We start from the raw sequence: 24,298 nt of genomic DNA on the forward strand, positions 1-24,298 counted from the left end.
CAAGGGCAGGGCAAGAGGAGCAAAGCCCAGGGTCAAGGCACCCAACTCTGAGCACACTCACCGAGTCTGGGTCTCGCTGCTGTTCAAGGAAAGCTGAGAATTCCACCAGGCGAAGTTTGGTTGTGCCAATGGAGCGGCCCTGCCAGGCCGGGACCGAGGGAGCTGGGGCTGATGCAGGTTCAAACCCTGAAATACCGATCGATCGTTTCCTTAAACCCAGCTCCTCGCCTCCCATCATCAGGCCTCAGGCCACCCTCGCGGCAGGGGCCTACAAAATGGACCACCCAGGAGCAAAGCTAATAGGTCCGTTCCCCAGAGTCCAGAGATGGAGCTAAGTCAGTGGTGGTCGGTTCTGGCAGAGGAGCCCAGAGGCATGGCCAGTCGGAGAAGCACAATGCAGGTGGTTCTTCCTAAAGCCGGTGCCAGCCCAGGTTAAGAGCTGAGGGTAAGGACACCTAATCCAGGGCAAAGGGGCCTCGCTGGGGACCATGGCAAGAAAGATGAAGGGTAGAAGTGGATGCTGTCAAAGTGCTCCTGTGAGACAGGGATGTGGGCATTCCCTGGGCTCTTCCATCTCCTTTCCTAAGTAAGACTGTAGTCACCAGCACTGTGGAATGTTCTCCTGGGATGCTCCATGGTGCTGGAGCAGAGGGCAATGTGTGAATACATTTCAATCTGGGAGCTTATAATGAAGAGTGAGTATGTGTGTGTGTGTGTGCGCGCGCACGCGTGCATGCATGTGTGTGTGCATGTGCGTGTGTGTGTGTGTTGGGAGGCAGGCAAGCTGGCCGGATGCATGTTTTCTAGCTGGGCTTCCATGTAAGCACTCCTTTAAAGAAAGGGTACTCAGAATTGAAATACACTTCTCTAAGAAACAGCGAATAAAACCGTCTGCCCGCAAGACTGAGATTGCCCAATGTGGCCTGTTTATGAGGAGGAAGGAATCAGAGCAACTTCTCCTTTCAAGGATGACCCAGGGCCCTGAGTGAAAGTGATCATGCTTCCTGTTTTGTTTTTTTTTTTAAAGCCCATCAGAAGAGCTCTCTAGAGATGACTGAGGCAAAGCAGGACCTGGGAGGGGACACCCCAGTGACCCTCCTGAGCTCTGGGCTGACCCTGCCTTAAGGAGGGTGGTGGCAAGAAAGGGGTGTCCATGGCCCTGCAAGGGAGGGAGGGTGTGTGGCTGGAGAACAAAGTGAGAGGGTTCCCCCAAAGACTCACCTGGAATGGGGGCCGTGACTGCTGGCTGGATGGGGTAGGCCTGCTGCACGAAGGGCTTGACGCTACAGACAGAGGACAGAGAGAGTCAGAAACCAAGACTGTAGCAGCAGCTACTTCCTAGGTCTGGCCGTGGCCTCCCAGGGCCAGGGACCCACCTGGGGTCCTCCTCACTGTGAGCTTCCCTATCTGCAAGCGGCAGCACAGCCCAGGCTGTGCTGGAAACCCAGCTGTGCTGTGCTGGGTCTGGCACAGGGGCTGGCTGGGTGCTGACGACCAAACTTCCAAGCCTCAGGCCAGTTCCACAGCACGGCTTGGGCAGATGTCAGCCTGCCTTGCATGCACTGTGGCATCTACCTCTGAACCTTGCTTCTGGTCCCTGCAGAGGCCAAGGTCAGCAGTCATCATGGGCAGGCAAGGTTTGGGACATGTTTCAGGCTCTCTTTCTCTAGACCAAATAGCTCCATTTCCTTTGAGAATATACAGGAGGAGGTTTCTTTCTGCTTTTATCCCCAATCTGTCCTCGCCTTCCGGCTTACTGAGCTCACCTCCCATGCTCTCAAAGCATCTGTCAGGTTTTCTATTAGCTTCCCCCACTACAGGGAAAACCGGAAGAAAATGGACTATGGGATCACCTCCACTGTCCTCTCTCAGGAGGACCCCAGGCTCTGCCCCCTCAAAGCCATGAGAGGATGGAGACCCTCCTCCTGTTGCCAGCTGCAGGACCACTAATACTGAAGGTGGGAGTGAGGTCTTTACATGTCTCCCAAATCTGAGCATCTCTTTCCTGCTACTGGCCCCAGGAGATAACAGTGGGGGGTGATGTCGGTGATCTCAGGTTAAACCTCCCTTCCCCCCTCCAAGGCCCCTGGGGTGGGCTGTGACCAGCTCCTGGGGTTGTCAGTGCTGGCCCCTCCTCAGACTTACTCTTGTGAAGATCCAGGCTGCCCTGTTTGTATCATTCCTGGCCAGAACTGGAAGGCAAAATGCAAAGAGCTTCAGGGTTAGGAGTTCACCTCAAAGCACTGTTCAGGATGTCTATGCACTCCAATCCCTGCTAAACACAGGGGGTGCAGATCATCTGCCAGCTGCAAAGTGACATACCCTAAATGCAGATACCGCAGGTTGCTGTCCTGCAGAAGATGTTAACCTCCCTGAGGGCAGGGACCAGCTCTTCAAGAATTCATTTGACACCCAGTAGGAATCTGGGTGCATTATAGAGGGTTCACAAATATTTCATCTGACTGCTTCATCTATGTGCCCACCCACCCTTCCTTTCCTCCCTCCATTCTGCAACACTTCCTACGCGACATTCTGCCTCCACAGCTCACAGTGTGGGGAGAGGACACAGCTCAGAACCAGGAGCTCCGAGCAGCAGTTGCAGACACCTCCTTTGCTGTGGCTTTCCTAGGCCCTGGTGCCTGCCGACAGCCTCCCAGAGAGGCAGCAGACGTAGACGGATTCGGACAGCCTTGGGTTGAGTCCCGACATGGCTCTCCATGTGATTATGACCAAGTTACCCCAACTCTTGTTTTGTTACTAATTAACTTCAGTTTTCTCATCTGTAAAAAGGCAGTAACAGTAAGAGGCATTTAAGATTACTGTGAGGATTAAATGAGACCACAGCATTAAGCTTCTCAGCCTTTGGCAGGTGCAAAATGAAAATGTAGTATAGAATACTTTTGTCTCTTTAGAGGCTAGTTGCCATAAAGTGACCCCGAAGACACAGCAGCAGAGACTAGGGGCCAGGAATAAAATGATAGAAATGGAGAGGCAGATCACAGCCCAGAATGGTGCTGTAAAGTGATACCTAACTCCATGTCTTCAGGGACTAAGAGCCCCCCACTCCCTCCCTCTCTCTCTCCCCCTCTCCCTAGCTCCCTGCTTTTTTCACCATCTTGCACCCAGCATCAGGGCACCACAAGGCAGCCCCTCCCCTCTCTTACACCGACACAGGTGTAATGTCACACCTGTGTGTCACACACAGGAAGTGCCGAGTAGACGGTTTCACGCTCGGCCAGGTCGGCTCCGTGTGCTTAGGGGCCCTCACGACCGGATCCAGCTCGTGACTTACCCCCGGTGCCCCTGGGAAGGTGGGGCGTGGGATCCCAGGCAGCCCCAGCTTGTTGTGAATGGCAGTGGCCGAGACGATCTGGGCTGACGACATGGCGGCCATGTGCTGCAGGGCCTTATCCTTTGCGGTCTGATCCTTGAAGGGGACAGTGACACACGGACTTAATGCACAACGCATGGCTACCGGGCGGCTTAAACAGGCATAGCCACGAGCACGGGGACTAAAATACAGAGCCACAAAAGAGGCTGGAAAAGCAAACATGCATGGATAAATAAACACAGCCAGAAGGCTAAAACGGCCTCAACCTACTGCAACTCTCAACGTTTACTGAGAACACCCAGTAGCAAGATTTAAAAAAAAAAAAAAAATTTTTTTTTAATCCATTTTCCAACAGAACGGGAAGCCTCTGAGGAGAGTGGACAATGTATTTATTTTTCCAGCTTCCAAAAGGAGATGTCTCCAATTACTTAACAGACTCAAAGAAACAAGGAAAAAAACAGAAAACAAACGGCCCTGCTTTGAAGCAGATGGGAGGAGGGCGAGAGAAGAGGCATGGCTGTGGATCTGGGGTGGGAGCATCCACAGTGCCGGGAGGCCCGTCTGTGTGCGGCCGGGGAGCCCTGGCAGACACCTGATGGGGGCTCGAAGCAGCGGGGCGGCGGGGCCGGGATGGGGCCAAGCAGCATGCTGGCGGGGGGCATGCTTTCTCAGGTATCCCCGCCGGGGTCCAAGGCGAGGCGGGCTCTTTCTGTAGCCAAGGACGCAGGGGGTTCTACCAGGGCGTGGTTTCTCCTTTTCCTAAAAGGGTCTTTTCTAGGAAAGCCAAGGCTGGTAACACACAGCTCGCCAAAAAGTCTGCCAAGCACAGCTCAAGTACAGAATACTCAATTTGGTGAAAATACTTACCATGCTTGTTACCTGGATACAACAATAAACAATTTGTTAAAAGGATTGCGGACAAAGGCAGGGTTATTTTTCTTCTTAGTTAAAAAATATACACGTATGCAAACGCACAGTACAATAAAATGTGTAGGAGTGTGGGGTTTTCCCCTCCCCCCGACATTTTAGGAGAAATGCGTGACCCGGGGAACTATCTAGAAGGACAATTACCAACAACCCCAACTCCCAGCTCCTCTGAGTTGATTCTGAGGCTTCCCCAGGACAGATGGAAAAATGGTCAGGCCCCCGGTGTGTGACAGGCCCTGACGGTGGGGGCAGGGCTTCACACTCAGTGAACCTGTTGAGGCTCCTGGATGCTTGCAGGAGGTCTAATACACTCTACACACTGGGCCCAGACCCCATCAAAGCAGGAGCAAAATGGTCACATCAAAGGAGAAAGAGCACTCGCCACAGCTGCCATTCAGGGTTCAGACAGAGAGTGAAGGTCAAGGGGAGCTTCAGGCTAACTGGGTACCAGCTGAGAGGTGGCTTCAGTGTTTACAGATTTACCCAAAGGTGATGAGTAAACATGCTGAGGTGCCAAAGGAAGGCCAAGAGGAGGAGGGAGAAAAATCAAAGCCTACAAGGACAAGAACCAGAGGGTTCCAGGAAGATCAATCAGGTGGTCCCAAGGCATAGACACCACTTTGCCCCATAACTTACCAGGAACGCCATGTGAATGTTCAAAGGAGAATATTAACCTTTAGAAAAAAGGCCTAACACTTGTGTAAAGTTTTATACTTTATACATTTCTCTGGTGCTCAACTGAAAAATGAGTCTTATCTAACGGCTATTCGGGAATACCCATGGTCAGGGCACTGAGGCAGCTGAACGACACCACGAGGGTCCTGGTGCCTGCAGGACTACTGGGCCCCAGGGACTGAAGTGATGCCCTTGCTGCCTCTGGTCAGACGGCATTTCTTCAAACTGAAGCTCCATTTGCTCATCTGCTGAAGTTTCTAACCTAAAGCTAGATTCCTCTGGCAACTTTTTTTTTAAGGCCCGAAACATTTCAGACAATGAGATGCCAGGGGGAAAAGAGACAAATTTTGAAGTCAGTGGAATTCTATGATAAACTGACTATGTGTGTGTAAATGCCCTACAGCCAAACTAGCCCGACACAGGAGACCTCAGTGCTCATCAGCCTACCCACAGCTGGTCCTGCAGTTCCACCTGCCTGGCCACCCTCGTAGAGGGTACCCAGGCACAATAAACAGTAAACCTGGCTCAGTCACACTTACTTCCTTCTCTGTCAAGACATCAATACTTCTCTTGTATTGACATCAATACAAGCTTGTGGGTTTCTCTTTGGACGGTTACTTTGGACTCCAGCCCCCAAGTCATTTAACCCCCAATAAGAGGTTATCAATACTCTCAAGGTGATTTCTAAAACTGAAGGAATGGCCCAGGTATAACCCCAGGCGCCTTTTCCAATAAGCCACAAGCCTTACAATCTCTCCAGGCCCAGGTAGGGGTAGCCGAGAAAACAGCAGCCCAGGTTTCTTGTCTGCCTGGCTGATGCCAACCCTGTGGAATAACTATAAAGGGCTGTGGGCTTGGCTCTATTCCAAAACTATGTCATTGGGGGGCGGGGGGCGCGTTCAAACCTGAGAGTTCTGTTTATGAAATGCTGATGACAGGGGCAGTTCTGCTCACCCAAACACAGAGTGTGTTTGTGCACACTTGGGTGGAGTGACCAGGAACCATCAAGTCCAGGTCCAAATGTGGATAAGTCTCTACATCTTCATAACCTACTCTTACACTTTTAGGGTTGCCTGAGATGTTTCCCTATGCTAGGCGGATGGAAAAGTTCTTCAAAATGTTCATAAAAGTTTGATACTTTTTTAACAGGGATATCAGTCAGTGAGGAAATGGGAAAAGTCACCACCTTTACTGTTTAGGTCACAAAGCTTCAGAACGTTTCAGGATACAGTCTTTTGTTAAATAAAGTCAGGTTTGACTCTCTCATCACCCAGCATTCCACCAGGTACCCAAATGAAAACAGAATTTCAAAAGCAGGAGAGCAAATCTATTACTTTGAGCACACCAACCTACTCTCTGTCAGGAAAAGGCATACCTGCTGGGGAGTCTGGAGACCTGGTCTCAAACCTGCCCTCCACCTGACATTAATGGGTTGTATTACCTTGTGCAAATCACTTAACACTATAATTTTCTTCATCTATGAAGGAAAGAGTTGCACTTTATTTTCTAAAGGTCTTCTGGTTCTAGAAGTATTTCTAGCTATGAGACTGACTTCTATTATAAGCAAATATGTCCTAATACATATAGCCAGAAAACCACTAGTGAAAAGACAGCAGGATGTTAAAATTTAGGCAGCTCTCAGCCGCCTGTCCTAATAGAAAGAAAGCCAAGTGCAGAGAGGAAATTTTATCTCAAGTAGAGGTTCTTTCTCCACTTGACCTACCTCTTTGAGAATAGGCAATTTTCCACAAATGGACTAAAATGTCTATACCAGTGATTTCCTACTTTTTGTAGTGCTGACATTCTGAGTACTCATTTCATTTTACAACATCTCCCCTCTATCTTTGATATACATTGAAAAATTAAGAAGATTAGATTTTTTTGTTTAAAATCTAAAGCAACCATGCAGATAATAAGCACCACCAGGGATATCTGGAAATCAGAACGGAGAGTGTGGCTGTAGATCTACTTATCCTGAAATGGGAGCAGAGGACACTGAGCTGGGAGGTTTCAATAGAAGGATCTCTAAACTGTCATTTTCAGCCTAGAGATACATGCCTGGCTTTGGAGAAATTATAACTCTCAATGTCAGACCTGAGTAAATGACTTCCCTACGTCATTCTGGTCTAATATCTCGGACTTTTAAACACTGCACTCTATCATCACCACTTACTCCCAGAATAAAGAGGGTGGGGTTGCTAATCTAACCAAACAACAGTAGCTTAAGTAAAGTCAAAGATATATGTGACATTTGTATACCACATTAATTTTATTCTAAGATGTTTTCACACTAACGTTTCTGAGATGTGATGGGATTTACAAGGGATGAACACATTGTTTTATCTTGAAAAACCATGATTAAGTCAATACTGAGTTATAATCTATGATGTCTTAGATTACAGGAAATACAGAGTGCATGCATGTGTACATATAAGCATTCATGAAAAAAAATATGCCCTAGGAAAAAGCTTGGACAACTTCACAATGACTCCTTTTTGCTGATTTTAAGCCCCTCTGTTCCTAAGACTGTAAAGAATGAGGCCACAAAAAGCAGAAGTGGGGAAAGAAAAGGCAGATCTCCCTTATCCAAGCAAACCCTAACTCGAGCCCACAACCTGAAATGTGGGAATCATTTATGGAACAGGAGACACGGGTCTCAGTCTGTTGATGGAGTGCTAAGAACAAACGGCCTATGTGACCTGAGAGCGAAGGCACAGGAATGACTCCCAGGCGCGGTGCGCGTCTCGGTTCCCACTTGACTCTCTTCCTGCCCGACTCCTGGCACTCGGCGCTGTCAGCAGCCTCCCTACCTCCACCACAGGGGATCCAGCAGGCAGTGGCCGCCATAAACTCCTCAGCCTGAAGCCTTTCAAACTGTTATTGTTACTAAGTAAACAGATTTTCATATTTCATCAAGCAGAGCAAGGCTGCCACTACTACAACTCTGGGTTCAGCTGACTGCCTCCTTCCTACTGTTGAAATGTACACAATGTTTGGAAAATGTCTTCATGTAATAACCATGATGGGAAGGCAACCTACCACAGATACACATGGCTGGACTGGTGTGCTCTGCAAACTCAAGGATATTTTATGAACAAGTCTCTGGAAAGTTGGGGACCCCTGTCTCCCCTCTGTTTTCTCAGCTTTGGATTTTTCTGGGGAATCAATTATCTCATAATTTTTAGACATTAGCTATAAACATTTTAAAGATAACATAAAATGGCACCTGCTTGCATGTACAATATTATAGTGACTGTATATGAAGTCTGAATGAACACACTCCTGCTTATTCAGTAGCCACCATTTCAGAATTAAGGACTCCAATCTAATGTATTCATATGAAAGTCCACCAATATATCAGGAAAAAACATGTACGATCAAAAAGAAAAAAGACCTTGGTTTCAAAAACTTCTGAAAGCTATTAAATGTTTTTCTCCAAATATACTTCTCTCAGCAGTATAAAAATACAGTACATGAGAATAAAGATAGCAATTTGCTTGAAAATCACTTTTTCAAAAAAAAAAAAGAAAATCACTTTTTCAGAAGAAGACAAAATAGAATACTTTCCTAAGAAGTAATTTTGCAGATGTTGTTTCTAATCTTACACTATGTGGATTCACATGACCTCTGCAATTATCAGCAGTTGCTCCTGAGCAGATAAACATCACAAGAGTCTATGATGGTTTTGGAGAAAGGATGGAGGGCACTTGAATTTTTCTAGCCATGATCTCTAATTTGCTTATTATTAGAGAAAGCAGGAGTAAGTACAAAAGGGCCTATTCCGGTCGGGCAACAGCTAACGCTGAGGAGACAAGGCACATTCACACTTCTCCTGACTTGCCATGTAATGAGTAGCAATTAATTCATCTTATTGTATTTCCAAATGCCAAAGACTCCATTCACATCAAAGAAAAAAATTTTCAAGGCTTTTACCATTGTCCATTTTTAAATATACTGGACTATATTTAGTATTCTGTAATTGTCAATAGTGTTGCTTTTCATTGTGATGTGTGGCTTAGCATCATAAAGGACTGCAGATGAGGGTCCAGGTGATTTGTAGGTGTGCCTCGGGCCTCTCTACCAGGAAGCCTGGGATTTATGTCAGCTAAGGCCAGGTCCATGTTTTGGGGAGAAGGCACCTTTCTGACCGTTAGCCCATTTCCCTGGGAGGTGACAGTAAGAAGTGGGAGGCAAATCTCCCTTGAAAAGCCAGAATGTACCAGCTCCCACAACTCATCTCCTCTATTTAATGCAAACAAACAGACACAATGAAAATAGGGCTCGGTTGAGGGAGACAACGCAAAGCAACTCAAGCCAGGGCAACGAGCCCTCATCCTTGACCAGCAAGGACTCCGTAAGGAGGCAACATGACATCACGTGAAGAGCTTGGTCTGTGGCAACAGACAGCCCTGGAGTCAAATTCAGACTTGTGACCTTGGGTGAGTCCCTTAGCCACCATGGCAAGCCTCTGCATCCTCGTATGCAAAGTGCGGACAACAACAGCCACCTTCAGGAGCTCCCTGAGAACTGCATCAAGCACTCAGCACACAGTGCCACTCTGTGCGAGCACTTGCCACTCTGTGGACTTGACATCTTTAGGGCCCATGTGGCCCACCAGCCAGGCTCAAGTCTGCTCGAGACCTGAAATGCTTAGAAGCCCCGGTCCGAAGTACATCATCTCTGGGCTCAATCTGATTCTAGGGCACTGTCTATTTCAGAGGCCAGTTAACAATGGAATTTCTCTAGGAAGGGGAAAAAATGTAGAACGAGGCTGTTTCTGCTGCCCTTAAAGAGAAAAGTTGACCTGGCTCGGCTGACATAGAATAAAGAGGTAAATGTACTCACTCCCTCAGTTTACACTGTAAGTTCTGCATCATCACATGGTTGATGAGAGGTTCTAACTCCATTGCCTCTAAGCACAAGAGATGAACTGTCTCCAATCTTGGTTTTAACCCAGGCAAATGAAAAACAAGGTAATGAAAATCATGTTGAGGAGAGAGGGTACATGTCATGAGTGCAGAACTCCTTGAAGACTGGGAGATGCCAGGAAAGACGGTGTATCATTTCCCAAATCCCATGACAAGACCAAGTGTCTTGGTGCTGGCGCTGAGACAAAGGATACGGTAGTTTCAGGCTTCTTTTGCTGTGTGTTCTGCTGACAGCCAAGGCTCAAAGGAGCGAAGTGGCTCAGAGGGCCACAGGTAACACCACGGGATGGAGGGAAGTGTCTTCCCTGCGGGCAGGACCATTCCTGGATGGTATCAGTGGTGACTCGGCCAGGATTCAGCCATGCGGCTGCAGCAGAGCCCTAGCAAAGTTCTTGAACTTATCAAGAGGATTAAATCAACAATTTGAACTTTAAGCTCTCTGCTTATTGGAAGGAACGGCAGATTGGAAAGAATGGCCTGCTCAGAAATCAAATGACAAAGGCCACCAGGGTGAGAATGAAGAAAATGGCCCGGGGGAGCACATGGAGCTCATAAATTAGTCACCAGCGACCGGACACAATCAGAGGAGCTCAGGCCTTTTTTCTGCTCTACTGGGATGATGCAATGTCAGCAAGTGCAGGCTTTTCTTCAATACAATCCAGAGCTTGACACGAGCACGTCTCCTGCCTAAGATGTATTCCTGCTGAGGTCAGGACAGAACGAAGACTTCCCTTCCTCTGAGGACTGTCCAGAGTCGTGCATTCACCAAAACACACCCAGACAGAAGTGGCTTGGTCCACCTTCAGGGTAAGACAGAGGCGGTCCAGTGTGGTGGTGGCCTGTGAGCCGGGCTGCTGCTCACACAAGCCTCTGATGCCAGCAAATCAAGGGCTGCCTCTTTGCTGCTATCATGGAAAGAGGCCTCTGGGCAGGGACTGCACAAGCTCTCAGGACAAACAAACATACAGAGACTCAGAGCAGGAAACTCTAATAGGAACTCTGAGTAGGAAAGAAAAGACTGCTTAGTGCACGGAAAGTATTTCTACAATCTTTCTTTCTCCTTTTTTTCTTTCCTTCAGTCTTTCTACATGCTGGGATGATAAATCCCTGGAGCTTAAAAAAAACAGAAACAGTTAAAGACCTTTTGATGAAATAATGGTGAGTGAAATAATTCAAAGTAGAGAATCCTTTCTACAACTGCAGGCTGGTCCTCAGAAAACACCACACTGTCTTCCAGACAGGCTGCTGCCTCTCACTGCTCAAATACAGATTCCAATGAGGGGATAAACCAGGGGGAAGGAGAGGAGATGGCAGACAATCCATGAAGCCAGCGAGGGTGACACTGCTGTAGACGCAGCTGGTGACACAAGGTCCAAGAGTGACCTCTCAGCCGGTGTCCTTGCTTGATGCGTGCTCCAAACCTACAAGCCATCTGCACGCTGGAATTGCATAGGTCCATCTTGTACTTTGAGGCTTCCCTGGTAGCACAGACAATAAAAGCGTCTGCCTGCAATGCAGGAGACCCAGGTTTAATCCCTGGGTTGGGAAGATCCCCTGGAGAAGGGAATGGGAACCCACTCCAGTACTCTTGCCTGGAAAATTCCATGGACAGAGGAGCCCAGTAGGCTACAGTCCACGGAATGACAAAGAGTCGGACACAGCTGAGCAACTTCATTGTACTTTTTGTATCTTCTGCTTTATAACTAGAACCAAGCATCAGAAGACTGATGGGTCAAAAGGATTGTGTCTGGATAGGGGTCAAACGCGTGGTCCTCTCATCACTAAGAGAACTGAGTGTCTTCTAAAGCAGTAGTTATCACAGTAGTCAGTAGTTATCTGACTTGTAGTTTAGACATTTTGGTCAAGAAAATTAAAAACAAAACAAAACCCCAAACTGTAAATACATATTTCATGTCCCATATCCTGACACTCTGGCTACAAATGCCCTGCATTTCCCGTCTGTCTCAGGGCTTCTGAATCTCATCAGCACTGGGCCGACCCCTTCACCCCTTCCCCCTACTGCCCCAGTCTTTCCTGGTTCTTGCCCTCCTCACATCACTCCTTGAACTCTTCAACTATCCCCTAGTTTTCCTTGCCTCTTGCATCTCTCTCTCATGGTTGCCGTCTGCGTCCAAGGCCATCCTGAATTGTTGGTCAAGTCTGTCCTGGCTCAGGCCAGGAGAAACTGTAGATGAACAGTTTCACATTGGTGCCAGTGGCTTTAGGACAAGTTCACAGTAGACAACGGGAGAAAAAGAAAAAATCTAGATCAGTTTTAGGATAAAGTCAAAAGAAGAAGATATAATTTTCACTGGATATGACTTTCTCAGGGAAACAGTTAAGTGGCAAGAAAAGAGACTGATGGGCGATGGGGGTAGACTGAGACTAATTAAGGAAGGAGAGTGGGCAGAGGAAATCAGGAAAAGTAAGAATAATGTTTTGCCCTTGATTTCCTTCAGCTAAAAAAATAAAACTTAAAAGGAAATGTAATGAAAATAATCATTTCTGGATTGTGCAAACATAAATGTTTAATATGTCATTCTCTGTACTTATTAACTATTTGCTGCTCAGCAACAAAAATGTCATAGTCAATTTTGATGGACACTCTCAGTTAATGGCCATTCCTTTAAGAGAACCCAGCCTTTAATAACCTAAGTTTTAAATGCTGCTATTGAAAAGTTTCCATGTACACTCTCCATATTGGACTGGAATGGAACTTTTAAACATAATTTGCTGTTTAGAAACAATGAGTGAGAAAGAGGACACAGCAGCCAGTGATGACAATAAGGATGGGTTAGTGCTAAGAGTGGGGTCCCTGGGGTGCTTGGTCAGCTCCTGGTCCAGGCCCACACCTCCCTCCCTCTTCCAGCAGCCCCTGAATTAGCCTCTGTGCGGTCAGCTTTGCCTCCCTCCTAGCTGTCCTCCGAAAATGGCTGGAGGGATCTTTTCCACGGCCTGACTGTGAATGACCCCTGCATGCTCCCCAGGCTCCTCACATGAACCTCACTCCTCCTGTCTCATTCCTCGCCTCCAGCTAGATGCTGTTCTTCATGGTTCCCCAGCCCCCCATTCTCTGTGGGAAGTCTCTGCCTTCCTCCAAGCACAGTTCTAAGGGCACCTCCTCCATGGGGCTTTCTCTAATTCTCCCACACTCAGAATTAATCATTCTTTCACTGCTCGAACTTTGCACCACTCTGTTAAATATCTACTGCAGAGTCCGCTAGCTGGAGACAATCCACTGGGAATCTTGTAGTTTCCCCAAATGTGGCCAAAAATAACAGAAAAGACGAATGTTCTTCGGGAACAGAAACTCTGCTTATTCAACTTTTCAGGCCCAACATCTACTAAAGGGTCTAGAACACATAGGTTCCCAATGGAACAGTTACTGGACTGCACGAAGTAATTATTTCTGTGCTTTTAAAGTTCAAATCTACATGGAAATCTTAAACTTTTACTAAAACCATTTTTTTTAAAGCAAAAATTAAAGTCCACACATTTTGGGGGTGATCTGGCTCACAAACAAGCACTTTGAGAAACACTGCACTTAGCAAAAGCCTAAAGCCAATCTCTGAAACTCAGCCTAACAGATTTTCAGGAGTGTGATTTCTGTAGCTAGAATGACTCATTTGTGACTGACATGAGAATAACCACTCTCTCTCCAGCCTGTTTCCTTCAGAAGAATATGGCAGAATAGGCTATGGGACTCAGAAAATGTGGGCTTTCAGAAGCTGTCCTATATAAAGACAGTCAGAGGAATGGCTGAAAGGGATGGCCCTTTCATTTACCTTCCATCTAAAGCAGTGGGTTTTCAAACCTTATTCAACAGAACCAGCCAAAGAGGCCGCTGCTAAGGATGAGAGAGTGAGAGTTCTAGCTAAAACAGGTTTTACATTTTCATATTTTGAAATTTTCAAGTAAGATTTCAATTTGAAATGTGAATTTTGCTACTTTAAAAAGGCTAGAAAACCATTAGCCTAAAGAATTCTCCCACACCCTTCTGAGGAAAGTCAAGACAGACTCACAGGCAGGAGGGCACCCTGGAAGCCATACCTGGCTCTGGCCCTGGCTATGAGTAAACTGCTTTTTCAAACTCCGAGGGAGGACAGAAATGAAACTCAACTACAGTCTTCACAGGAGGGCCACAGGCCTGTCCATCCCAGAGAACAGAAATCCTTTGACTGCTGAGCATGTGGAGAAATGGGGAGGGGCCTGGCTGGGCAGGCGCAGCAAGGACAGGTCCTGAGATGGTCAGTCAACAGCCACCTCCTCCAGGAAGCCTGGTCACATCACCTCAGACAAAGCAAGGCCCCTCTTGTGGGTCTGGATATTTCCTGCCATCCCCACCCCTGCTCAGAAGCTCTCCTTTTTGTCTATTGGGATGACTTCAACTTTCAGCAGTGAGTTTATCTGGGAGGCCAAGAAGACAGAGGCTATCAGCCTGACCCCACCAGGAACTTGGTGAGGATGCTCATCCCTGCCTCCCGTGGCTATTAGACTCCAGAGCTGAACAAGGAAGTGCAGATCGAGTGGGGAGATGTACCTCTCCTACCAGGCTCATGGGGCTGAGCCCACTTCCCGGGAAGGGCTGGTTAGGAAGATGAAGGAGAGCATCTTTAGCATAAAATGCCCATGGGAGATGAAGGCAGCAGCATCAAGGCAGGCAGGTGACAGGCAGCCTTATTCTCCTTGGCCGTCCTGACTCCCTCGAGTGGGGATGCAGCGGCTCTGCAGCAAGGAACGCATCTCGCCCCTGTCTTACTGATTATCAGCACAGCATCAATCCCAAATTAAGCCCACACTGTTTTCACCAACGGCTCAAAGTTTAAAAATCATCTTACGTCTAAAATGTGGAGGCTGAGGGATTATGGGAAGCAGGGGCTGTCTGCCCAGCTCCAAGGGGCATGAGGGGCGGTAACAGGTTGTCTACCCCATACACTGACATGAAGCTTGTTGCTTAAAAACCACTTTAGCCTCTGCCAGATGAAACCCCGTCTGAAAGAACAGCGGCTCAGAATCCAGAAAGATCTGAGTTCAAATCGTGACTTGGCCTATTCCTACACTGGGTGGCTTTTGGTGAGTTAACTGAACCTTTGGAGACCTGGTTTCCTCAACAGTATTGCTCAAAATCTGAAGAACGGAACTCGCTTTGTAGTGAGCTAATGTGAGAGAATACACGAGGCTTTGCGCTGCACTAACTCCTTTCATCCCCAGACTCAGCAGACATGGTCCATGCAACTGGGCCCTAGGATTCCCTGCACGTTTCACTTTGGCTCTCTCTGCTAACACTTACCCTACAGTGCCCTGTATTTCACATTCCCATTTCCACGGCCAGCTCTATGAATAGAGGGATGGTTGTTAGCTGCCCACCATGATGAGTGCCATGCCTGGAACACTCAACTGGTATTAGCTGATGGGAAGAACAAAGGCCTCCATTTTTCCCAGAATAATGAGGTAGGCAGGAAGGAGAGGAACTGTAAGAAGATGGAGGTGGTTCTTGGAGCTGAAATGCCGAGAGCCTTGCTACCCCACTGCCTCTGTTTCTGCCTCCCCCTCGTGCCTGCTCCAGAGGAAATGGTCCGGTGCTGGCCAAAAGTGGGGAGAGGTCATTTTTTTTTTTTTAAAAGAACAAACACAAATACAACTGTGTGTTGGTATGTATGTATACGCATAAGGTAACGGCAAAACTATTTCCACTGAGGAAGATTTGTAAAGTCCCCAAGAGAGAAAAAGAGTGCTTGTGGAATCCCATAGGGATCCCCTCTGACCGGGACAGCTTTATCCACCATTTACAGGGCTTTCGGTCTAGGGCTGTGTGCCCTGGTAAGCATATAGGAACCACACAGTGCAGAAACAGAGCAATTTAAAACATCGCAGATGGAAACACAAAGTTGATGTCTATAAACTTCTTTGTACATCATTAATCCGTTAGGGAAACTAGAAACAGAGTGAGAACTTGAGCAAACACTGGGGTAGTTACATCCACATAGAAAGGACTGCACCTGTGGTTAAAAAGCAGGAGCTATGAAGTTATTTTAGTCTTCCAACTGCTCAGCCAGTGCAGCTAAAAGCCAGCCACCATCAGCCACATGTGCGAGCGAGCCAGCATGCTGCCCACTGCAGAGGGCACACCAAACGCGCCTTCCTGGTCACCAGTCCTATTCCACAGTCAGCCTTGTTTGCATCTAAAAAGTTGGAGGACCTTGGGAAGAGTCCTGGCGTTCACCACTTAGGGCTGTGAAATTACACTTTGTTCTTTAGCTTAGAACAAATGAACAAATTTACTTAATATATGGGGGGAAAAAATCAAAAGAGAACCAAAAACAGGCATGGCAGAAAGACAACAATATGGGTTATGGATTCATTTTTATTATAAAGCTCCTCCATGCAAACTGTAATCCCTTTGCATTTCTAAAACAGGACATTGGGGGGGAAAAAAGAGTCATGTGTATTTTACTGCAAACTTTGGAAAGGGAGAAAACAAGGAGAACTTGCATTTTAAAATTGTCCATGCCTCTGTTTTTGCTATGAAATATATTTTAAAAGACTAGGAAATGAGGCACATGTACAAAAAAAAAAATTAAATTCAAGTATAAACAGAATTGCAAACATGGATTTGATCAAAAGCTTTCTCATCTCTAAGATCTATCTTTTGTTTTTTAAGGCCTCACCTCAAATTTCTATTTTAATTAACAAAGCCACACACTTAAAAAATATTATTAAGAAATGTGGAAGAAATCTGGCAGAAAATATTCTCTGTTGGAAGAACACATAAAAAATTCCATGAAGAAGATGTATTTTTCTTTTTTTTTTTTTAGAAGATGTATTTTTCATAAGTATTGAAAATACATCAAAAACACAAATTTAAAATAATTTCTAAATATTTCAAAAAGTAATTTCATGATGATCTCTTGGAAATGATTCATTTATAATTTCTACACCAACTTTACATCTCTTGAACTTTTTTTCCCTCTTAGCTCAGTGCTTCTTGGTAGGTATTTGACGACTGAAAAAAAGCAATGTTTCTGTGCTGAAAAGTTATCAAGACTAGCTCTCTGCTGCATTTGCAGTGTTATTAGGGGGACACACACACACGCACACGCACACACACACCACACACTCTGAGCTTAATGTGAGGCTAGTACAGAAACAGAGAGATTAGACACAAAGAAATGTAAACAGCTTTCACATGCGAGGAAACTAGGTTACCAGAATCCCAGCACCAGGCATTCACCAGTCACCATGGAAAACAGGAAGTGAGATGCATAGCAACCACAAGCCAAAAAGCAGGAAAGCGCATACCTTTAGCTTGGAATGAAAATCACGAGATTTCCTTCTGGCAAGAACCTGAATGTGACTAGACACCTGCAGGGTAGGGGAAGGGAGGAAAACAAAGGAAAAGCCTGTAACCATGGAGATGAAAAGCCCCCTACAACTGGGCAAGCCAGACGTACCTTAATGGCGGCTTGAATTTCTCGAACTTTCTTTCTTGCTAAGACCTGTATATGACTAGACACCTACATTGTTCGGGTTTATGAGGGGAAACAAAACAAAACAAAACAAAACAAAAAAAGGAAATCAAATATAAAATCGCTACTCCTTGGGAGGGTTTCGGGGGTGGGGGGTGGGGGGGGAGGTTATTTGCATCTCAACAAAGCTCTGCAGTTAGGAATACACAGTCCCAGCCAGACACCAAGCCCCCAGCGCTGCTCTAAGCGTTTCAGACTGGGTCATCACTGCAGTGACTGGATTCAGGATGAAAGTTGAAGCTAATATTAGTTTTCTCACCCAGGAGAAATTGTGGGCCACGGGATGAGAGGGGGAGAGTGGGGTTGTTTTCTTCATAAAATTTAAAAGGTGGGGGTAGAGGTAAATGAAAATATTTATAGCTTCTCAGTATCAGGAGGGAAAATCCCTTTTTCTCAATTTAGAAGAGACTATCCATAAATTAGCACATTCTGCAGAATCAAAAAGCTGAAGCTGTCAGTTGTATTCTGATCTCATTAAGAGCTCTGGATTCTGTAGCAAATGTTAAAATAATACTGACATGTAAATTAGATCTCAAAGAGAAATGGAAAGACCCAGTTAGCAGAGCTTTTTTTTTTTTTTTTTTGCCCTTATAAATATCTTTAATCCTTCCACTCTTTTGGGTATTGACTGGGCGCCAAGTGGATTTGCATATTATTACAAAGCGAAAAGTGTGAATACAGCCAGCCAGCCATCCTGTTAAAAATCTGGGTTGAAAAACCACACGGATTTGCTGAACAACAAATTCACATTGGAGAGGTATCACCAACTGCTGCCTAAAAACATCCCCAGGATGCCGGGGTGTGGAAACCGAGCCAAGCCGGGCTTCTGAAACACAATGATTCCACTGGGTAAACAAATTTGCATCTCTTTCAGCAGGACTTGGTTAAATTTAGAAGCCTCCCCTCACTGAAGGGGTTGGGCACATGACCAGAGCTCACAGATCAGCAGACAGCTCAGGTCCAGGACTTTCAGTATGTTGGGAATTAGATTTGTCTGTTTCAGAAATTTAGAAGCTTCCATTTAGAAGTTCAGAGACTCGGACTGTGAGGTCATTACTTGATTTCAAACACTCTAATGACCTTAAAAACAGGCTTTATGATAATAATTGATCCGCTTATCTCTAACTTTGTTTTCCAGTGTCAATTATCAATTTTTTCTTTCTATTTGCTTTTGCATTTTTTTTTCCTTTTAAGTACGGAGAAGCAGGAACTCCCCCATCCTCTTCACCTCTCCATCCGGCTCCTGCTTTCACCCGAATTTTGTTTTGATGTGATCTACTGGCTTGCTGTGGGCCACAGAGGGGGAGACATTCACCGAACAGACAATGCCCTGCCTCAGAGCACTGGCGGGCGGCCACCTGCCTCTGCGCTGACTCAGCAGTGGGCTCCCGGCGGGGGCACCGGGGCATTCCTGGGGAAAGCTCTCCCCGTCATAAACGCTCAGAAAAACAACTCATCACCCAAGCAGAGGACTGGAATCTGCTGCTCAGGGTTTCACAAGCGCACAACTGAGCTCGCCTTTTGGTTTGATTATAAGTTTTTAAAATTCATGCCGAATCAGGTAGCATAGTCAACACCGAAACACATATTATAAATATTTCTTTTTTTTTCTTGTTAAGAACTCACCCATGAGCTTGGTTTGATTTCCCTCCCCCTTTTCCATTTCTTTCTTTTTCTGCTTTTCATTAAACGCTAATTTCTCATCCATTCCAGTTCTGAACTGGGTCAGAGGTTTGGGCTGCTTTACATCACAAGGAGTGAAGAGCGCCACGGCCCTGATGGGAGGGCAGAGGAAAATTCCTGACCCAGCGCTGCACAAAGGTATTTAAGTTGTAACTTCATTTCAGTCACAGCAGCTACTGACAAAAAGCCATAGCTTGAGGAGCAACAGTTCCCTGGACGCACATCATTCAGCCTCATGTTCTGGCCAATGCTCACGGCTGCTAGTGTTACTTTTGCAGTGAAATGATGACTAATATGTAATTGTTCCAGGATTTTACAATGCGCAAAATCTCAAAATTTCATGACTTGCAAAGTGTATCTGCACCTGCAGCTTTTACAATGTTTGCAGATGCACAGTTTGGGAAAGAAAATTGAAGATTTAGCATACAGGAGCAGTTCATACACTGTCCTTAGCAGTGAAACTTTTCCATATGTGTATAGAAGGAACTCCAGAGACCATGGAATAAAAGGTCACTGAAATGAGGAACGGCAAAAATGGAGCCAATTTCAAACACCTACAACACTGACGTCCTTACAGGGAACTCCAGTTGGGGGCTCCTAGGAGCCAAAGCACAGACAGCCACTGCAGCCAAAATGCCTCCGTGGGCCATTCGCTGACATGCACAATTTCCAGGTTGGTTATTTTACCTGTTTTCTGGTCCTCGTCTTCCCTGTCCTGAGTTTGATGTATCTGGCTATCAATTCATTCCTACCTGAAAGAAAGAAGAATTTACAATAAAGTAGGTTACTTTGGTGTGTGAGTGGGGCCGGGGTGAGGTGTAAAAAGCCTCTGAATGCTAAGACTAGAATTTGGAATCAAGAATTTTTATGTTGTATCTGTAAGTTTATTAATGCTAGAAAAATTAAAAGTATAATTTTTGCAGAAAATATTTACTAAGGGAAATTAGGAAGAAGGGAATTTAATCATGAACTACAACCAGCAGTTAAAATGTGCCTTTTGTTTTTTGCATGCTTGTCCCTAAAGGGATGGTCACTTGTGTAAACAAATACAAGGATTACTGTGGAAGCACACAGACCAGCTTCCGGTCTGGTTTTATTTTTCATATCCATTCCTTCTCACCCAGGTTTCTACTCATGGGTGTAGAAACTCATGGGTGTAGTGTACTCTTCTACACTAACTCCAGTTAGTGTCATTATAGCCATGAGAGGATGAACTGCTGTGACCACAGAAACACAAGGAAAAGAAGTTACAGTATGAAGGCAGATAGCCCCCAAAGGTAGTCACTGAATCAGTAATAAACCATACACAAAACTGTCAGTGGGGAGGAAAAAAATGACTCAATCTTTTCCATCCTTCATAACTTTCGGGGGAAAGTGCCTTAAAGTATAAACAAATGCCTCCTGTCCCTACTGCACCAAGACACTGAGAAATCTCAAACAGATGACCTGAACTATAATATAAATGGGAAAATAAATCCCCAAAGCCAAGTGGGGAAATGTATTACAAATACTACATGAAATAAAAATGCACTCATACAGGACACATGGGTCCAAACTGTCACTTTAAGCCTAACAGTGTAGCTAGTGGTCTAATTTGTGTGTACTGTCTCACTCTCCACATCCTGCATAGCTGAAGACAGCAAGAGTTTTTGTCTTCCCAGCTCATGGTGCACTGCTGGGCACACAGAAAGCAAAAAGGAGACACTAACACAGCCTCTGGTGAAAGGGAAGAACTGCATGCCTCAGACCTCCCCAGCAGAGAAAAGAACTGAATGCTCTGGTGAGAGTGTCTTGATGGGAATCTTGCCTAATAATTCAAAAAACCTCTCCCATTGCTGCCTAGAACATTCCTATAATTATGGCTCTGTTCTCCACCTGCCTGTGTTAGGAGCGTGCAGAACATAGTCACTGCTGGAAGGCAAAGGAATTGTGGAATCTTGGTGACTTCTGAGCCACCCTTTCCCACCCCTAAAAGTCTGAGTCCTTACAGAAGCCAGCACTTCTAGAATGAAGGGAAAAGCCCATTCTACCTTAAATCATATTGAAGGATAAAGTCTTATTTGAGGTTTCCTGTAACTTTCACCACCACCACCCCCTTACCCACCCTCACCCCCCCCCACCCCCGCCCCGGGATTCTTCTGTTTCTCTTAACAAGAAGAAGGTTAGTTCCTAATGCACAGAAAATTCTGACAGCTTTAAGGTCCTCCAGCAGCGCTTTATCCAAGCTAAACCTTTCCTGTTCCTTTGTTATCTGTGACAAAGTTTGGAACACTCCCACCTCCATCCTGTGACCATCCTTGTCGTTTCCTTTCACAGCCTGGAGTCCAGAACTATAGGCATCTGCCTCGTCCTAAATATTCCATCTTTGTTGATGCAGCCCAGCACTGCACTAGATTTGGGGAGATTACAATTAACTGTCAACTGAAGTCAATTAATTCCAAGGTCTTTTTCATATGAGCTACTTCTCAGATATATCCCTAGCTCTGTTCCCAGTCTTTTCATGCATAGTTGGGATTTTCAGATCCAAATATAAAACATTACATTTATTTCTACTGCAGTTCATTTTTGTCAGATGAAGTCTATCATTTCCACCTTTGAGTCGTCAATCCTGATTCTGTGACTGACTGAACTTACTCTTTAACCACAGGAAAAGGACCTCTAAATTCAGTTCTGAGGATTGCTTCTCAAAGCATTCTCTTTCAACTTTTGAGAACTACCAATATCCCCTGTAGTGTCATTGGGTCTACTTCTCCATCTCTCAGATGGTTGTACAGATTTTGCAATTTGTCTCAAAGGCTGGCTGACAGCAGAGCCCAGCTCGGAGTGCCTAATTACCAGAAGTCAGACCTAAATGACAACGTCTGCAGAGGGGCCAAGCATCCTCCAGCTCGGGCCTCACGGTGCACCCTGTTCAGGGCTGAGTGGCTGGGATGAAATAAATCTAGGGCTGTGAATTACATGCAATTTCATCTGAACCTTGTCCAGATGGCAAAAACGCCTCCTGGCCCCAGACTTGCTTATTTTCTCTGAAAGCAGACAGAATAGCTTGATCCAAGTGGCCTATAACTTATATCTCCAGTTTTTAATTTCTTATGGCATTCGGTTGAATGGATGAGATCAGTACCCAGGATAGCCACGTTTGACTGTACACCCTTTGGTTTATGCAGTGGCATAAACAATGTCAACTCATACTTTGATTAAAGCGCTTCTAAAAACCACTACTACAAGAGGCCCTCACCGAGCATCTACTGTGTGCTGAGCACGACGCTACGTCATATCATGGAAAGTCTGTCATGACTCTCATGTCCCCGTTCCTTACAGGAGCAAGATCCCCTTTCAAAAGCCTATGTTCTTTCAAACCATGTTTCAAGCCAAGAAGAGTAATTAACTTGAGGTTGCTATGTGTTTCTTCTTTCCTCACCAAAAGGAATATTGCTGATTCAAATGATAAATTCAGATTCCACTAATACCAAGCATCTACCGTGCACTCAAAGCGCAGCGTCAGTCACTTTATTTTATGTGAGCTTTTTTTTTTTTAATGATGGTAAGGGTGGTTTTGTGCAGAGCAACATTAGTCAGGTTTACTTGGCTTTAAATATGTTTATTTCATCTGTTTAGTTATTTTTTAAAAATGTCCTAGTTTATCTTTACGTTTTCAATTCGACTTACATATCCTATAATTTTTGTAACCACTTTCAAAGGGCCACTGGATTAATGTTTGGTCCATTTTACAAACCTAGTTAAACTCCTTCAAACATTTAAACTATGTACTTAATCTATAATTAATTTAATTTTTTAAATATTAGAACTGTTTAACTTACAAAACCTCCCCTTAAACAACTCTTAGAAACCTAATAAATTCTCTTGAGTGTGCCAGCATTGCTTACAAATCTAGTTAAGACTTCAACCCTTCCCAAAATCAAGTCTAAGTCAATTACTTCATTGCACATTTTAATTTGGAAATACAGACTAACCTGTTATATGAGCCAAATTATTTTAAACATGCATACTGAAGAACTCATAGGCACAAATCCTTAAAATAAAAATATACACACTATGGTATTGATTATATTTAAAATTTTATATTCTAAATCTTCCCAGAATTATAATATGCTTACTCTTTAAGAAAAAAAGTATGTCATTCCAAATGATTTCGGAGTCTCTTTCTGGGTGCCTGGTTCTGAATGAATTCTTGTTAGCAACCTTCATAGGACATTCTGAGCCCTATTTATACTTCTAGAGCATGACCCTCCAAATGGTGTGGACCCATACCATTCAAAGCCCTAGATTTGACTCATGGTACTAAGGAACAGAGGGATTCCCAGGTGGTGCAGTGGTGGAAAATGTGCATGCAATGCAGGAGACCCAAGAGAAACAGGCTCAAACCCTCGATCTACCTCAGTCGGGAAGACCCCCAGGAGTAGGAAATTGCAACCTGCTCCAGTATTCTTGCTTGGTAAATTCCATGGACTGTAGTCCACGATGGGGTCACAAAGAGTGAGACGCTGAGTACACACACACATGACAACTGAGGTACAGAATTCTCCAACCAAGGACAGGAAACTCCGAGAACCATCTCTCCTTTGTGCCTTACATGATGCCTGTCTGATGTATCCAATATTTAAAGACTGCCTAGTCTGCTCTTCACAAGGAGTTTACTGCCCAAAACACAGGCTAAGATCGAGGAGATCAGCTCTACCAGACAGACAGCCACTGACAATGCCTCTAGCAACACACGTGGGTCATCAGTCATAAATAATTCCATCAATCTAGAAAGTCTTTCCCAAAGTACTGGAATAGAAGCTAGCTTTTAAAGACAGATTATACTTTCTCCAGCACCCCATTGACTGTATAACCCCCCAGGCGCCTCTGTCCATGGAATTATCCCAGCAAGAATACTGAAGTGGGTAAGCCATTCCCTTCTCCAGGAGATCTTCCCGACCCAGGGATCAATCGCCAGTCTCCTGCACTGCAGGAAGATTCCTTACTGTCTCAGCCACCAGGGAAGCCCTTTCCTCCAACATTTTATTATGAAAAATTTCCAACATACAGAAATCTTCCAGAGACAGTTTCACAGTGAACACTATATACACCCACGACTCAGACCCTACCATTCACTTTTTCTACATTTGCTTTATAACATGTCACTCCATCTGTCCATTCCTCTGTCCATCCACTGAGCCAACTTACTGTTTTCTGTTGTTGCTGCGTTTCAAAATAAATGGCAG

At 45.4% G+C, this 24,298-nt stretch overlaps 1 protein-coding gene across 9 annotated transcripts in view; it reads right to left on the bottom strand.

Moving 5' to 3' along the window:
- The window catches only part of TEAD1 (TEA domain transcription factor 1), a 265,732-nt gene that overhangs the window by 58,333 nt on the left and 183,101 nt on the right, over nt 1–24,298 (bottom strand). For 4 of the 9 annotated variants that reach the window (XM_043902789.1, XM_043902797.1, XM_043902807.1 and 1 more), the window contains 8 exons: nt 19,758–19,822; nt 17,313–17,375; nt 17,161–17,223; nt 4,199–4,210; nt 3,293–3,427; nt 2,146–2,192; nt 1,222–1,283; nt 62–186 (listed from right to left, as the gene is read on the bottom strand). In XM_043902789.1, the coding sequence (XP_043758724.1) occupies nt 62–186; nt 1,222–1,283; nt 2,146–2,192; nt 3,293–3,427; nt 4,199–4,210; nt 17,161–17,223; nt 17,313–17,375; nt 19,758–19,822 (572 nt within the window). The remainder of the gene's footprint in view (nt 1–61; nt 187–1,221; nt 1,284–2,145; nt 2,193–3,292; nt 3,428–4,198; nt 4,211–17,160; nt 17,224–17,312; nt 17,376–19,757; nt 19,823–24,298) is intronic. The other 5 variants (XM_043902751.1, XM_043902771.1, XM_043902761.1 and 2 more) reach the window with 5 other exon arrangements.

Source organism: Cervus elaphus, chromosome 1, assembly GCF_910594005.1.
Source record: "Cervus elaphus chromosome 1, mCerEla1.1, whole genome shotgun sequence".
Classification (NCBI taxonomy): Eukaryota; Metazoa; Chordata; class Mammalia; order Artiodactyla; family Cervidae; genus Cervus; species Cervus elaphus.